At 36.5% G+C, this 17,878-nt stretch overlaps 1 protein-coding gene, 1 long non-coding RNA gene and 1 other non-coding gene across 4 annotated transcripts; all 3 read left to right on the top strand.

Moving 5' to 3' along the window:
- LOC110883033 lies at nucleotides 1–4,280 on the top strand. Its single transcript, XR_002560330.2, has 4 exons — nucleotides 1–94; nucleotides 1,532–2,939; nucleotides 3,024–3,441; nucleotides 3,523–4,280. It is a non-coding gene; the product is annotated as an uncharacterized LOC110883033 (long non-coding RNA).
- A 3,830-nt stretch (nucleotides 4,281–8,110) lies between these two features.
- LOC110883032 lies at nucleotides 8,111–10,420 on the top strand. Of its 2 annotated transcripts, none has more exons than XM_022130899.2 (5): nucleotides 8,111–8,227; nucleotides 8,303–8,527; nucleotides 9,066–9,216; nucleotides 9,296–9,493; nucleotides 10,158–10,420. In XM_022130899.2, exons 2-5 carry the CDS (start codon nucleotides 8,448–8,450, stop codon nucleotides 10,224–10,226), a joined length of 498 nt encoding a protein of 165 aa, XP_021986591.1. In that variant the 5' UTR covers nucleotides 8,111–8,227; nucleotides 8,303–8,447; the 3' UTR covers nucleotides 10,227–10,420. The 2 variants fall into 2 exon arrangements, with proteins under 2 accessions (XP_021986591.1, XP_035836193.1); XM_035980300.1 differs by having other exon boundaries at nucleotides 10,088–10,420.
- A 7,053-nt stretch (nucleotides 10,421–17,473) lies between these two features.
- LOC118484442 lies at nucleotides 17,474–17,580 on the top strand. Its single transcript, XR_004873553.1, has one exon. It is a non-coding gene; the product is annotated as a small nucleolar RNA R71 (small nucleolar RNA).
- Nucleotides 17,581–17,878: the final 298 nt, after the last annotated feature.

The raw sequence follows: 17,878 nt of genomic DNA, 5'->3' as shown, positions 1-17,878 counted from the left end.
CCAACTCTTTGGCTATTTCTCTCTCTAAAATGTTTTTATTAAGGTGAATCATTTCCTTGTGGATCTTAGTCAAAAAGATCCTCACCAATATAATGTAAGGGTTGTCCTTTTTTTCTTTTTTTTTTGGTGATTGTGTTTATGGGTCTATGAACAATCTGTACCTATATTGTTTATGTGAGTGTGTTTATGACCACTACTAAAAAACTATATTTTTTCCTACAAATTTCCCACAACTCAATTTTTTTTTACAATTTTCCTATAATTTTTTGACAAAAAAGAAAAACAAAAAAATCCAAAACTTTTCCACAAATTTCCTACAAAACTGCCACACAATAAGCATTTGTAGCAATTTCTTCACAAAATTTAAAACCTTTTCGACAAAATTCTGACAAAAATTATAAAATTATATATTATTCGTAACTACAACAAAATAAATAATTTAAAAAATATAAAATATTACAATTGTCGGAAATTTGTAGCAAATTGACACTAGTTGCTACATATTTCCTACAAAAAAGTTATTTTATTTGTTATTTATCAATTTTAGAAAATTAGATAATTTTAAAAAATAAAATAATAAGTTTGTCGGAAATTTATAGCAAATTGACAACAGTTGCTACAAATTTCCTATAAAAAGGCTATTATTCAACAAATTAAGAAGACAACTTAATTTTAAAAATCAAAATATTAGATTTGTCGGAAATTTGTAGCAAATTGACACCAGTTGCTACATATTTCCTACAAAAAAAGTTATGTTATTTATAAATTTTAGAAAAATAGATAATTTTAAAAAAGAAAATAATAAAGTTGTCGACAATTTGTAGCAAATTGACAGCAGTTGCTACACATTTCCTACAAAAGCCTATCAAATTAAGAAGAAAACATAATTTTGAAAAACAAAATGTTAAATTTGTCAGAAATTTGTAGCAAATTGACACAAGTTGCTACATATTTCCTACAAAAATGTTATGTTATTTGTTATTTATCAATTTTAGAAAAATAGATGATTTTGAAAAATAAAATAATAAATTTGTCAGAAATTTGTAGCAAATTGACAAAAGTTGCTACAAATTTCCTACAAAACAGTAATTTATAGAAAAAACATAATTTGAAAATATAAAATGTTAAGTTAATTTGTCGAAAATTTGTAGCAAATGAACATCAGTTGCTACAGATTTCCTACAAAAAGGTTACTTTAATTTATCAATTTAGAAAAAAATATATAATTTTAAATTATAAAATGTCAAATTTGTCAGAAGTTTGTGGCAATTGACCGATTATGTACTATACTATATTATACCTCGTACCATACTATACCATATATTATACAATACTATACTATGTTGTACCATACGATACAATCTTATACAGTACCATACGATACAATCCTACACTACACTACACGACACGACACGACACGACACTATACTATACAATATAGTATAGTATACTATATTACATTGTGCGATATGATACGATACGGTCCTATACTATTCAAAAAAGACCGCTCAATATTTGACTTGGCATGCAGATCGTAGTCTATCAGAAAAGATGAGTCATCCTAGTGAAGGCCGGGCATGGCATCATTTTAACTCAGTCTTTCTTGATTTTGCAAAGGAGACACGCAATGTTCGTCTCAGGCTATGTACCAATGGATTTAGTCCAAATAATACAAGCGGGGCACCGTATTCATGTTAGCCAGTGTTTATCACGGTTTACAACCTGCCTCCTTGGTTGGCTTTGAAAGAGAAATATGTACTAATGCCTTTGCTCATTCCCGGTCCAAATAATCCCACACAAAATATCGATGTTTTTCTACAACCTTTGGTAGATGAGCTGAAATTGTTGTTCACACATGGCATTGAGACTTATGATGCCCATGCATGCAACAATTTTCAAATGAAGGTCGTACTGCTATGGACAGTTAGTGACTTTCCTGCTTATGCAATGTTGTCCGGATGGAGCACACATGGTAAGTTAGCTTGCCCATGTTGCTCAAATAAATCAGGATCTTTCCAGCTTCATTTTGGAAGGAAACCCTGTTGGTTTGACTGCCAGAGACAACATCTTCCAACAAATCATGCTTTTCTGAAAGATAAGATTAACTTTTGGAAAAAAACAAGACGGTTTCGAGTGTAAGAGATATTCCAGAGCCAACTGGAGAGGAAATATGGCAGGATATAAAAGATTTTCCCATTGTTTATGATGTTAAACCCCGTGGTACTAAAAAATGTAGAAAACCGCCGGGTTTTTGGGATTACATATAATTGGGCAAAGAGAAGCATCTTTTGGGAACTTCCGTATTGGGGTAAGTTGTTGATTCGGCACAACCTCGACGTGATGCATATCGAGAAAAACGTATTTGAAAATTTGTTTAACACAATCATGGGCACCAGCTATACTAAGGACAATATGAAGGCAAGGCAAGACATGTAGGAAATTTGTAATCGACCTCTTTTAAACCCAAAATGTGATAAAAATGGGAATATGGCTAAAGATAGGGGAGATTACACTCTGAAAAAAGATGTCATTAAAAAAGTATGTGTTTTGTTGAAAAAGCTTAAATTTCCAGATGGGTATGCGTCAAACATAGGGAGTTGTGTGAACATGAAAGTCAACATTTTTCATAGCTTCAAAAGTCATGACTGTCACGTGTTTATGCAACGGTTGCTTCCACTTGCTATTAGAGGTTTTGTCTCAAAAGATACATACGGGGCTGTAACAGAGTTATGCATGTTCTTTCGTGTCTTATGCTCAAGAACGTTGCATGTAGATGATTTCGTTAACATGAAACGCGACATTGTTAAAACGATATGCAAGTTGGAGAAAATATTCCCACCCAGTTTCTTTGATTCCATGGAGCACCTGGTCATACATCTAGCTAACGAAGCTCTTCTTGGTGGTCCAGTGCAATACAGATGGATGTATCAATATGAGAGGTAATAATATTATTTGAATCCTATGCTTTGTTTCGAAATTCCATTAAGCATTCTTTACATATTCTCAATGATTTCTAAACTTAGGAAACTTGGCTATATGAAAAGAAGAATCCGAAACAAATCAAAGGTTGAGGGTTCAATCATGAGGGAACACCTAGTGAATGGAATTGAAACTTATTGTTCTCTGTACTTTGACCTGTCGATTGAGACACACCATAATCGAGAGCCGCAGAATTTCGCGACGCAATATTCTAGCTCTTTGAGGGGAGGCTCTCAATTGAGCGTGTTTGTCGTTCCATCGAGACGATTATATCAAAAGGGTGGAAAGCGGAGACGCATGAGTAAAGAATAATTAAAAAAGGCGCACACCTATTTTCTTTTAATTTGTGAAGAAATTTACCCTTACATTGACAACTTTGACGAAGTGGCGCAACAATTGTATCCGGATGAGCCAGAGTTTCTTCTCAGATATCACCATTTTGCTGAATGGTTTGAAAAATATGTAAGTAAAGTCAATTAAATCATAATGATTGACGTTGTTGCTCCATTACCCAACACTTAGCAAATGTGTTTTTCATTGTAGATAATGAATGGCTTAATTGATGGAAGCACTGACATTTGGAAGTTTTTGCAAGAGAACCATCATTGTATGCTCAGTCTCACGATGGGTACTTTGTAAATGGTTAAAAGTTCCACACACGGAAGCATGGTAAAGGACTTGTAACCTCAAACTTCGGTGTCTACATGAGAGGGGAAACATATAGTACAGAAGAGTCTGACTACTACGGCTTATTGGATGAGATATTAGAGCTCCAATATGATTGCAATGTGTCTCAAACTGTTGTGTTGTTTAAATATGCATGGTTTGATAACAAACATGGTGTAATAGTTAACAAAAACAAGTTAGTTGATGTCAATCAAAAGTTCCAACTTCAAAGTGATGACCAATTTATCTTGGCATCACAGGCGGAACAAGTGTTTTACACACCATATCCCGCCACAACACGCGATACAAAAGATCTAGGGGCGGTTGTCAAGACAAAAGCGCGATACATTTATGAAGTTACCGATGTCACAAACGACGGAAACACGGAAGCCCATGATTTTCTTCAGACTGATGAACGGTACGAGTTACCGAATGATGCAACTAATAGTGAACCTTTGGACCCGGATACATTTTATGACAATGATGATGACGACGATGACGATGACGATGAAATGGTTTATTCAGATCACTCTTCAGATGAAGATGAAGACGAAGATGAACGTGATTGTTAGGAACATAAATTGTTTGTTGTTATACGTGCATTTGGTAAGAACATAAATTGTTTGTTATTGTACTTATTATTTGAGATCTATCATTTGGTACGTGCATTGTATGTTATTTCATATCATAGGTTTTGTCAATCTTATATTATCTATCTAATCCTTCTTGTTCTATTAAATGCATGGTGCACATTATGAGTGGTAGTAAAGATAGTTCTGCACATGGTGGTGGTCGTGGTGCTGGTGGGGGTGGTCGTGGTCTTAGTGGTGGAAAGATAAAGCATGTTGCAGCAGGGAAACACATTGATAGTGACATTGTTATTGATCTCGATCTTGGTAGAGGTGCTAGTGATGTTGCTTCTGGGAAATGCATATTCGAAATGTCGGATCCAAAACATCCCAATAAGAAGGTTGTTGTTGATAAAAATAATGTATGGAGCCATGGGCCTTATCTGATTATATGACCTCTAGATGGTAACAAAAGTTCATTTAAGAGAGTAGGAGCTGTCGGTAGTTCTAGCCATCTGGGTGAGAGTGATGAGATAACTATGATACGATCTCCAGAAGGTAAAACAAGTGCATATAAGAGAATGGATGCTGGTAGTTCTAGCCATGTGGGTAAGGGTGATGAGATGGCTGATGTAGCTGGGTTGTTAGATCAAGGGCATAGGATAGTGGGGGCGGGAGGGGGCGGCTGACCCCCCAAACTTTTCGCTCAGTGATGTCTATCGTTAAGGACATGCAAAAACCTAAATAAACTAAGTAGCTAGAGTAAGTCGGATATCGAACAAGAGGAGGATTGTGGAAAGTGTCGTAATGAGAAGTATTAATTAACTACTACTACTGACTTAGAAAATCGGTTTGATTGATTATGAAAATTAGCAAACAAAAATGAGATTTGAATCAATAAGAGAGAAAATGGTTCCTCCAGATTTCAGGTTTTATAGTTAGCATCAACCATGTATTTAATTGTGACACCTACATAGACATAAGTGTTAAACTTGATTAACCAGTTGTGATAACCAACGACTAAGTACTCTGGTCAATACATAACGGGAGGTTATCGAATGATTATCAATTACAATTACCAACCCTAATCCCATGACAAATATATCCCAATTACTAGAACTCTCGGGAACTAAATGCTTAGAAATCAAGGTTTAAATAAAATGCAATTCTTTACAACCAATAAATCAAATCTAATCAAGGTGAAAAGCATCGAATGCTTAGATCACCAAGTCAAAACGATTATAGCAAACACATAGTATCACCTAACTTACAAAAACCCTCCATCCGGAGGAAACCATAGAAGTTTAGCCGCTCATCTCGCTCACAAAGTCAACAAAAATTTGGATTAATGAAGAATTCATGGTCGGTTGAATGATTCGGTGGAAGATCTTGATGGATTGGAGTGAAAAAGCTGCAATCTTGACGCCCTAGAAGTGTTGTGGTTCGGCTTGGAATAGGAGATAATGATTGCCAACATTAACAAACCCTAATATCCTTTAAAAACCTTGAATTTTGTGTTTTTCCGTAACACCAACCGTAAGCTATGGTTGGTGAACCGTAAGCTACGGTTGAAAACTTATGCTCCAATAGTCTGCCCAACCGTAACCTACGGTTGGTGAACCGTAGGCTACGGTTCACAAGTTCTGGTCACTTTTTCACTAATATCCACCATCCGTAACTACGGTTTATGAACCGTAGCCTACGGTCGCACCTTCTTCTCTTTTTTCCTCTTCATAATCAACTTTTAACTTATGACAATTTAGTCCCTCAACTTTTCTTCTTCTAATTCCTCACATATATGAGCACAAAATAACTTCCAATTGATTACCAAATGGCCCTCGAACTTCATTCTTTCATATAAATTGCATCCTTAAGCCTTTACATCACCCGAACAAGCTCCAAATTCCATTCTCGAGCTGCAATATCCAATCCAATGCTTCCACTTCATCTTTAACCATCGTAATTGCACCGAATTACATGCTTTACCTGCAAATCACCAATTTCTCGTAGTTATCTCATTCTAAGCAAGTAAACACATAAAACACAATATTTAAACACTCTAAGGCTCGGGTTTCACTCTCTCCATCACATTCCCACACTTACCTTTGCTTGTCCTCAAGCAAACCAACTAGAACTAATCACCAGAGCAACAACACCTCTAAACCCCTTAACCAATTCAACATGTTAAGTTCCCAAGTCATACCCGTCCCATAGACTACCACATTCGAGATTGACAGTCTGACAAGCAAATCATGCAACTTAAAAATTCAAGACTTGTCTTTCTAAAACTAACATGTTAACAATTAGACACATGCCTCACAATATACTCTCCTCTCAGGTTAATATCTGGACTAGCGTGTAATGAGCTAGTATATAAACACTCAAAAAGCACACATGAAATCCTGCAATCATAAGCTTGTATAACAGTCACACCTCCACTGTATCATCTAACATGGCACATATAAAAAGGACTTTCGGGTTTTGGGCTTAGGTGGAGGTAGGAAAAATTTTTGGTTTCTTTTTCTTTTCTAATTAGCTCACAAACAATAACCAAACCGTGATAACTTATTTAAACACAAACTTTGGGTTGAGTTCTACCCAAACAACTAAACCAACATTCAACACTTTTCTTTTTGTTCTTTTCTTTTTCATTTTTCCATACATTTTTTTCTATTTCTCTCCCTCTCTCTCTTTTTCTCATAACAATATCATCACGGTCGGTCTTTCACAATAAAATGGGCGGACAAACGAAAGGTAGTTTGGCTCAATAGGGCTACTAAGGGAAATTGGTGGATAACAACACAAAAACACAAACACCAAAAGTGTAATGGATATCCTAATGCCTTTATCACGTACGTGCACATGTCAAACCCACAATCTCAGCATGTATCAAATCACACAAGTTCTAACACAGAACACCATGTAGCCTACACTCAACAATTGGATTCATTGTATAAATCATCCTATCAGTTCTACAGGCTCAAGATCTCACCAAGAAGGGTAAAGGGTTAACGACATGTAGCATATGCAATCTAAAACATGTTACCCCTAGATAGACATATCTTTTCAACTCATTTTCTTTAAAAACAACTGTCAGACCTACTCTCATGAAACTTAAAGGGACAACCATGACAAGGGACTAAGTTAGATTACTACAGGTAAGAAGCCTCTAAGTGATGGAAACTTTAGGTTTTCGTATCCAATTAGCATGCTTAAGGCGATGAAATTTTTTTTAAAACTTTCAAATTTTCAAAATTTCCAGTTTTTTCAATTTTCATCAATTACAACCACCCTGAAAAAAGAATTCTTATGAGCTTGGGAGGGATAACATTGTTGGATTATTCGGGTTCATTTACGGGTCATCCGGTTCAGCATATGGGTCAGCGGATGAGAAGCCGGTCAAACGGGTCATATGGGTTGTTGAAGACCTGGTAGTAGATGACCGACTAAACTGGAAATGAACGACGGTTTACTGATAGTAAGGAGAACATGGGAATTGATGAGTTCTTCTTACTTGTTTATCAAGTCCTGTAACCAACATTTAAAAAAAAATAATCAATTGCCATGTTCTCCTTATTATTAGCAAACCATCGTTCATTTCCAGTTTAATCGGTCATCTACTACCAGGTTCATTTCTACTTTAATCGGTCATCTACTACCAGGTCTTCAACAACCCATATGACCCGTTTGACCGACTTCTAACCCGCTGACCCATATGCTGAACCGGATGACCCGTAAACGAACCCGAATAATCCAACAAACATGACATAAAAACCTTATGAACCGTCGTCGCCAGGTTTCCAGATTTCATATGCGGTTACTGTAGATAAGAATCGATGTTCTTTGTTATTATAGAGTAATATACTTATATGGTTTTTCCAATATTGTAGGTTTACAGACAAAACATAAAAAAACGTGTGAAGGATATATTTGACCAATGTTATGATGGAGATTGGGTCACATTTAAAAAGATCCCACAAAACATTAGGATGCGTTTGTTTGATCGCTTTCGGGTATTTATCAGTTAATTATATCTCTATGTTTTGATTAATTGTTTTAGTTATGGCATTTTTACCTTGATTTTACAGACCAAGTATAAATGGAATCCACAAGCTGAGCAGGCCATATATGACACATTTATTGACCTGATCAAAGATCGCTTTAGAGGTAACATGAAAAGTTTGAAAGAATTATCTAAACAGATGGCTAAGGAGGCAAAGCGTAAACTACCAGATGAAGGATACGATATTGGTATCCTACTTGAATTTCCACCTAAAGGGATTCCCCTTGAGAAATGGCACAGAATGTGTGCGGTATGGAATTTAATATTTTTTTTTAAAAAAATTTGATTGTCTGTCTGTCTCTCTACTTACCTACCTACCTATCTATCTATCTATCTACCTACCTACCTATCTACCTACCTATCTATCTACTTACATACCTACCTACCTACCTATCTATCTATCTATACATGAATTAGCAAATAAAATGTGTCAAAGTGACACGTCTTATTGGTATGGTTTACATTTTATATTATGAACGCGTGAAACTTCACATGGCCTTAACATTTCCCCTTATTTATGGATGAAAACATTAGCGGGTTGGGTAGCGAGTCAAAATGAGTGATATGGTGCTCGATTTGATGCAAATTATTTTTTCCCAGACTCATCCCTATTTTTTATCATTACAACATTGGAACACCGAAAAATGGCAAAAAAAGTCAATAGCCCGGAGAGCAAACCGCAAAAATGACTTGTGCCGTCATACAGGCGGGTCAATACGATTTGATCAACATTGTATCAACTTGGTAAGGTAACCACAATTATAATTTACAATACTTCTTTTGTGTAGGACAAAGAAGAGGGTAAAACAGTTGGATACAAGAAAGTATTGTTACAGACCCACGCCACTAAGAGGTGCAAAAAATGTTACAAGATGGGAGATAAGTGAAAATGATTTTGGTTCGTTGGAGTTTGTTACCGATCGTGCAAAGCGTTCATATGTAAGCTCTCTTTTATTATTTATTTATAAATATGGTGTCACTTTTACCAGTTGATAACTTACACTTGATAAAATTATAGGTCGCGTACTCGGAACAACTTAAAGATTTGTATGGGGACGTGGATTGCGATGATTTAGCCTTGTGGAAAAGTTTGCATCCTAAGTGTAAGGGTCGCAAGATGTTCGGGATAGGATCTTCTGATCCTGATTTTCTGGTGACTGGAAAACAATCATCTAGAATTTGCAGTTCTAACGATGATGCCCGACACTCACAAGAGGTATCATTATTTAATCTTGTTATGTAGATAGCGTAAACAGTTTTAAGATAGTCCCATTAGTGAAGGTAATAGTTTAGGCTTTAAATGGGAAGAATGAGTTTGCTGATATGGGTTCCATATGGTGGTATTGAAGGTAGCTTGCTTGTGATTGATTGAGTACATTGCTAGTTGAATAGGTTTGTTATGGGCGGGTTTGGGTCACGGGTCAGAATGGGTTCAGGCGTGCAGGTTAAAATGGATCGGGCCATAATAGGTTATTTTTACACAGGGTTAATTTGATTCAGGTTAGAACCGGTTCACGTCAATTTTGATTTGGGCCAGAAGGGTTCATTTTCAAGGTTTATTTGGTTTGTGTTAGGAGTTTTTACAAAATAAGCACGAGTCTAGATGAGTTTTTATAAAAATTAATTAAATATGTTTAATGAAAGTAAAATTGCAAGAAACATAAAGAATTGCGTACTTATAAATACTTTTTAATAATTTATTGAAATAATTAAATACAAATAAATAACAACATTTTAATATGATATTTCATTTTTTTAATATGTATGTGTGTTTGTATTTGTTATAAGGGATTTTTACGTTGTTAGTTAGATTTTTGTAGGGTTGTGTTGATCGACATGTTCGGGGTGATATGTGATGATTACGATTTTATAATTTCCAGCTTCAAAAAGTTCAAGCGGAATTAGAAGGAGAACGAGAGGCCCGACAAAACATAGAAGCCCGTTTCTAACAATTTCAACAAGAGCGTGAAAAAGAGCGGGCCGACTAAGAGGCGTGGCGAAAAAATACGAAAGAAATGGTGAAAAACATCGAAAAGAAGTAAACAAAGCTCTCGTTTTGTTACCTATTGGAATGTTGGATTAGTTTTGAATCAATAACTTGCTCTTAATTAGGATTTTTTGTGTGTTTTGGAATATTTTAAAATTTTGCTTGTTGCAATTGTTTTGGAATGTTTTATAATTTTGCTTGCTGCAATTTTTTGGAATGTTTTATATTTTGCTGCATTTTTATACACAAATCGTTTTTTAATTTTTTGGAATGTTTTATATTTTGCTGCATTTTTATACACAAATCGTTTTTTAATTTTTTGGAATGTTTTATATTTTGCTGCATTTATAGGTTTGTTATGGGCGGGTTTGGGTCATGGGTCAGAATGGTTTGTAGATAATTTGTCGCAAATTGTTTAGAGAAAATTTATAAATTTGTAGGAAACTTGTGGAAAGTTTTATGATTTGTAGGAATTTTTGTCGCAAGAAAGTTTTATAATTTGTAGGAATTTTGTCGCAAGAAAGTTTTATAATTTGTAGGAATTTAGTCGCAATAACGATTTATAATTTGTAGGAATTTTGTCGGGAAAATAAAAAATTTTGAATATTTTTTTAATAATGTTATTGATTTTAAAAATAAAATATCATAAAATAATATACAAAAAAGGCAAAAACGTGGAAGAATTGTCGGAATTTTGCAAGAAGAGTGTTTTGTCAGTATTTTGTAGCAAATTTTGCGGCGAGAGATTTTGTAGGAATATTGTAGCAGATTTTGTCGTATTTTTGTAGCTAATCCGGTTACCCACAAGTTTATTTGCTATGAATTTTTTTTGTAGGAAATTTGTGGGTAAGGCCAATTTCAGACAAATATGCTACAAATTTGGTTGTCACAAACTTGATAGTTTTCTAGTAGTGGATGCTTACGAGGTGATAATGTATGGATTAATGGACTTTGCCTTATTATGTTAATTCGATTTTTTTTAGGTGGCATTTGGTCATGAGGTTACTTCAAAGAGAAAATGTGGAGCAATCATAATCATGAAATTTCTTAGCTCTTTGCATCAAGCTTTACACCTTGGAACTATGTTGTTAGCCTATGATGGAAAGGCTTGTGCATTTGTTTTTGGTCCATTGCCCTTCAAGTCGAAAGAATTTTACCGTAAAATCACTAACGATGGGTACAATATAATTTCAAATAATTTGCGTTGATTATCATTTCATTAGAAAATATTGTCTTATGCAGTTGTTGGAATGCATTTTAGGCGTGAACGATAATTCAAGGTTATAATTACGTTTGCTTCCAAAAAGAAGCTTAGTAACTTTAGGCAGTTTTTGAATCGCAAAACATGTTGCAGCCCACAAGAAAATATTCACACTCTCAATGTGGTTAGAAGGCATAATGCTTTGCTAGGGTAACCTGGTTCTATGGGATTCTGCTTTGATAGGGTAACATATACCTATTTTTTCATTCTTGTTTAATTCGACAGATGATTACACCTTTTCAATGTGATTCTAACCTATCTTATGAATCAGTCGTGTAGTGGTAGGGCCATCACTATTTATCACTCGATTTGGCGAAGGTGAACTTATGGATGGCACTCAATATTGGAAATGGCAATATCAAAGTCAACGACTATCAAAGATAGTGTTATCACTCAACGTTGGCATATGCCTCTGAATTGTTGTATATGTGTTAGTTTGACTAACACTACTAATGTTGTTGGGATTTTAATATATCAAGAATGGTATGAACAGACTAATACGGAAAACTCTAGACAAAACTTTTATACGAAAATCACTGAGAAACAACCAAAGATACAATACACACTCAATTAGATAATCAACACAACGATCTAACTACAAAATACATCAGAACATAGAACTTAACTGGGAAGCTCAAAGTAGGAAAACCCTAAATTCTACGATGCAGTGCGTATACATACTCTGAAGTGGGAGAGAGATTTTTGTATCTGCTACACAAATCTAGAACCAACTGCGCGTGATGCGTGTTAGGTGTAATATATTTTAGATGTATATTTTAAGCCCTTTTTACACTTTTTAGCCAAGTTTTAAATTTATAAAACACGATATTTACTAACACTAAACACACATATGGGCAAGTGCACCAATCGTGGACGTAGTATAGTGTTGGTAAGATACCGAGGTCGTCCAAGGACATAAGAGCTTTTAGTACCGGTTTATCCTCAACGTCTAATCAAATCAAAAAGTTAGAAAAAGGTTTTTAAACTATGAAAATAAAACTAACTAAAATGCTGAAAAATAAAATAAAAATAAAACAGATAGACAAGATGAATCACTTGGATCCGACTCGTGTGTAGTGTAACCTTTGATTATTTTCGCAGTTTTGCACTTGTTTAAGAGATTATCTTAGTTATTGTAGTAGGCCCCTCTTTTGAAGGTGACGTTACCCTCAACCCAGTAGTTTGAGTCAACAAGGATACAATCCTAAAGGGTCGGATTATTGAAAGATAATTAATTAAGTTATTAATGCATAATGTGGTAGGCCCCTCTTTTGAAGGCGACGTTACCCTCAGCTAAGTAGTCTGAGTCAGCAGGGATACAGTCCTAAATAGCTGAGTTAAAGTTTTAATAGTAGTTTAACTTATGAGGGGATCAAAGAGTTTGGACCCCCGCCATCCAATACCTTTGGGTATTGAAGGAAGTCCTACTAAATTTGACCCAGGTCCTTTGCAGGATCTATACACTGAACAATGGCAAGACTCTTACCAAACCGTTCCCTTAAGCCCCGACCAGGTAGCCAACATACCTCCATATAGACCGTGGAGATATGAATGGTGAAAATCTTTTATTTTATATAGACAATAAAATAATGCCAAGACACCACGGACAAACGATAAGGAAGAATCACCTTCAACATAAGAAACTAGTAATTAAAGTCATTAATACAATACCAATTAAAAAGTGCAAAAGATTAAAAATAAAAAGTATTACACTAAACACTTGTCTTCACCAAGTGATGTAAGAGACTTAGGCAAACATGGCCTTTGATTGTCAAGAACTCTTACGATCAATCTTGGATCCCGAGACGACTCACACACTCTATGATGGACAATGGATGATGGTGGTGGATGATGGTGTTGTAATGGTGGTGGGTGGTGGGTGAAGTGTGAGAGTGGTGGTGTGCCAAGGGATGAGTTGCAAGAGCTCCAAACACTCCTATTTATAGGCTGAACAGAAGCTCGGGCACGGCCCCGTGCCCGCTGGGCACGGCCCCGTGTCCATCTGACACTCTCTCTCTTCATTAATTGTAATTCATAATTACAATAAATGCGCCTGCAGCAAGTTGACCACGCCCCCGTGTCCGCTGGGCACGGCCCCGTGGTGGGCAGTAGAAGCTTCTATAGGTTTTTCTTTTCTGCTGCTTCTTGGGCACGGCCCCGTGCTCGCTGAGCACGGGGCGGGTTCAGTCTTCTGTTTTCTTTGTTTTTCTTGGGAAGATGCTGTCGGGGGGGTCTGGCATATCACTTTTGTTTCCTTTCTTGTATTTATGTTAGATTTTGCTGTCTTTTTTGCTTCTTTTGTTATTTTGAGCTCATTTAATCTTGAACATACAAAAGGAAGACAAAAGCACACTTTTTCCAACATTAGTACTAAAAAGGTTTAGTTTTAAGCCACAATTGATGAAATTTATATGTTGCATTTTGTGCACATCAAATACCCCCACACTTGAATCTTTGCTTGTCCTCAAGCAAAACTCTTTATAATGTGGCTTTATTCACTCCCAAATGGAATGGGTAGAAGAGAAGGTTTTTGGGCTTGTCATAGAGTGTCGGGAATTCCAAGATTATTTAGGTTTTATTTTTATTTATTTACAATCCTATTCGTCATGATTTATTAAAAACGTTTCATAAGATAAATTATTTATTAGGGCATAACACACCTCTTTAAAATTCCATTTATATACAAGTTCACATACCTCACGGGGGAATCACTCAACACTCGGCCGAAGGTGTATTTTTTTAGTGAATCACTCGAGAGCGGCATGGAACTTAATCCTACCATAAGCTTGCCAAGCAATCAATCCTCCTCCTTTTTAACTTTATACCTTTGTAAATATTAAGAGGATTTTTTGTGTGAAGGGTTAGGCTTGGGCTAAAGGTGGGTGGTTGGGTTAGTGGTTAGTAAAAAGGGCGAAAAGCGTAACAAACGTCGGTTTTTGAAAGACTTTTTTTTTATTTTTTTATTTTAATTATTTTTTTATTTTTTTCACATTTTTATTTTATTTTGATGAACCATTTGTTTCAAACAAAGTTATTTTTGATTAACTTGTTTGTTTGTTTGGTTTCATCAATATATATATATATATATATATATATATATATATATATATATATATATATATATATATATATATATATATATATATTCGATAAGGAAGAGTCATTAGAAAACCGAACGTTGTTACTAAAATAAAGGGTTAAAAATAAAATGGTTTAGGTGGGTAAAAAGGGTGATGGTTTTGGGTTAAGAAATGAAAAGGTTTAGGCTCAAAGGGGTTAACTAGGGGGATTTTGGGTATGTGGTAAAAAAAAAATGAAAAATAATGGTGTAGAAAGAAAAAGGTTAATCCTAATGCCTCCATCATTTACTTACTCGGGTTTAAGTTGGTAAGGACCGGGAATGTATTGTTGTGGCAAGTTCTAGAGTTGTACGAACCAAGCGGCTATTCACACAAGAAACGAAAAATGAGCATTTAGTGTAAAGATATGTATTTGTATGCTCGTTAAAGGCTCAAAACTCACTTTTGTGGGAAAGGGTTTTTATGTGATCAAGTATATATAATCAAATTTTAACTAAGTTTGTCATGCCTTTTCGTAATTTTCTTGTGTTGGTTCTTTTTATCACGACACTTTCGGTTGTAAACTTGTAAAAATATAACCTTGTTAGAACTTGAATTCCTAACTTAAACTTAGACAAGTAAAAAAAAAATGAAAATTTTTGAAAAAATTTGGGGTGATTAGCGGTTCCAATAGAGTTTTGTGTAAGGCTTGTTATTAGGACTTGCAAAATTCAAGGTTTTAGCATCCCCCCCCACACTTAAATTATACATTGTCGTTAATGTGTCCCAAAAATAAGTTTTTAGGTTGATTGAATGTGTAAAATGGTGTTAAAAGCAAAATTTTATGTTACTGGCATCCTGGACACGGCCCCGTGTTCAGGTGCCAGCGACAAAAATTAAAGAAAAGAAACAGAAGCCTGGACACGGGGGTGTGTTCAGCGAACACGGCCCGTGTCCAGTTACCTGAACTGGGCAATTTTCTGCAGAGTGTGCAGCACGGGGCCGTGTTAGGCGGACACGGCCCGTGCTGAGCTTACTGTAATGAAGAAATTGTTGTCGGATGGCCCTGTTTTCATGCATGGGGCTATGTTTCTCTTTTCCCTTGTTATCCTTGACCATCCCGAGTGTGTTTTATTCCTACAAATTAAAATTAAACTAAAAGATTAAACTAAACTAAGGATAGTTCTGCGGAATGCCTCCGTGGTGCGCCACGTTTATAAGGGTCCTTGGCTAGACCCAAGGTGAGGTCATATGTTTTCCGAGCAGGATGTTTTGCATCCCATGTTGCACCGTCGGAGAGCATCATCCAAACTCGAATCAATAACCTTCATGTAATTGACCGGGTCATCGTCCTCTATTCTCTTCCCAACCCCGAACTTCACTTCCTTATCCCCATATTTTAAAGTGAGTGTTTCGTCATTCATGTCTATCACTGCTTGCGCGGTGGCTAGAAATGGCCTCCCTAGTATGAGGGGGACTTTGGTGTCTTCTTCCATATCTAGTATGACAAAGCTGGCCGGGTAGACGAAATTGTCGACTTTGACCAATAGATTTTCAGCGACACCTTGCGGGTATTTGACGGATCTATCAGCAAGTTGTATACTCATCTTGGTAGGGCTCGTTTTTCCTAGGCCGAGTTGTTTGAATATTGATGCGGGCATGAGGTTAATGCTAGCCCCAAGGTCGGCTAGTGCATTACGAATGGGGGAATCCCCAATCGAGCAAGGAATTGTGAAGCCTCCGGGATCAATCTTCTTTTGGGGAAGTTTGTTAAGTACGAGGGCGGAGCATTCTTCGCCTAGGTTAACTAATTGCAATGATTCAACTTTCCTTTTATGAGTGAGGAAGTCCCTCATGAATTTTGAGTATTTTGGCATTTGAGTTAGGACTTCTATGAAAGGAATATTAACATGCAATTGTTTTAGTAGACTTTCGAATTTTGCGAATTGCTCATTGGTCTTTTGGCGAATTAAGCTACCGGGGTACGGAACTGGAGGAGCCTTGGTGGGCTCTTGAAATAGAGGAGAAGCCTTATCTTGTTGGGGCGGGGTTGTGCTTTCCTTAGTTGGTGGCGGCGGAGCTTCCACGGGACCCACGGTACGGTTTCTTAATGTTATGAGATGAACTTGAGCTTTTGGGTTTGTTTCGGTATTACTTGGTAACGCGCCTTGTGGTCTCTCGGAGAAATTTTGGGCTAGTTGATTTAATTGTTTTTCAATGTTTTGTATACTAGCTTGTTGATTTCTAAAATTCGATTCCAATTGTTGAAATCGATCCGAGTTTTACTTTTCAGTGTCGGGGATGAGGTGAGATACGGTATCTTCAAGCCTCTCTCGTCCACCTTGTTGTTGAGGGAAATTTTGTGACTCATTTCTTGGTTGTTGAAAGTTTGTTCGTTGGTTTGGATTTTGTTGGTTACTACTATTGCCGGGTTCCCTCCAACCAAGGTTAGGGTGGTTACGCCATCCTTGGTTGTAGGTACCCGTTGGAGGACCCGACGGCCTAGGTCTATTATCAATGTAGTTTACCGATTCTGGTTGATCGTCTGTTTCTTTCATACAACTCAAATTTTCATGTGGCCCACCACACCCTTCACAGGCCATAACCGAGACCGTTTTCGCCATTTCTAACTTTTTAATTTTTGAAGAAAGGGCCTCGATTTGGGCTTGTAAAGAAGTGCTTTCATCAACCTTATGGGCGCCAGGGGCAATAGATTTATTACCTCGGGGAGTGTGCCCTTGAAAATTGTTTTGAGCAATTTCCTCAATTTGATTGTATATTTCATGTGGGCGGCGGTTACCTAAAAGTCCCCCGGAGCTAGAGTCAAGTGTTTGTCTTGTGTGTGGCAACAACCCATTATAGAAAGTGGATACTTGTTGCCATATCGCAAGACTGTGATGAGGACACTTTCGCAATAGCTCCTTGAACCTTTCCCAAGTTTCATATAAGGATTCCCCGTCCTCTTGTGAATATGTATTAATTTCAGTCATTAATTTAGCCGTTTTAGCGGGAGGGAATTGCTTATATAGAAATTTTTGGGCTAGTTCATCTCAGGTGTTTACCGATCCAACTGGGAGGGTGTTGAGCCAAGCTTTTGCTCGGTCTTTTAGTGAAAAAGGAAACATTCGGAGGCGGATGGCGTCATTTGATGCTCCATTGATCCGAAAGGTATCACATATTTCTAAGAAATTAGTGATATGTAGATGGGGATCCTCGTCCGCAAGCCCATGGAAGGTTGCGGAGTTTTGAAGCATTTGTATCAAATGTGGCCGAAGTTCGAAGTTATTGGCTTCG

This window comes from Helianthus annuus, chromosome 11 (genome assembly GCF_002127325.2).
Source record: "Helianthus annuus cultivar XRQ/B chromosome 11, HanXRQr2.0-SUNRISE, whole genome shotgun sequence".
Taxonomy (NCBI): domain Eukaryota; kingdom Viridiplantae; phylum Streptophyta; class Magnoliopsida; order Asterales; family Asteraceae; genus Helianthus; species Helianthus annuus.
The sequence above is the reverse complement of the archived record's forward strand: the minus strand, read 5'-3'. Positions and strand labels throughout refer to the sequence as shown.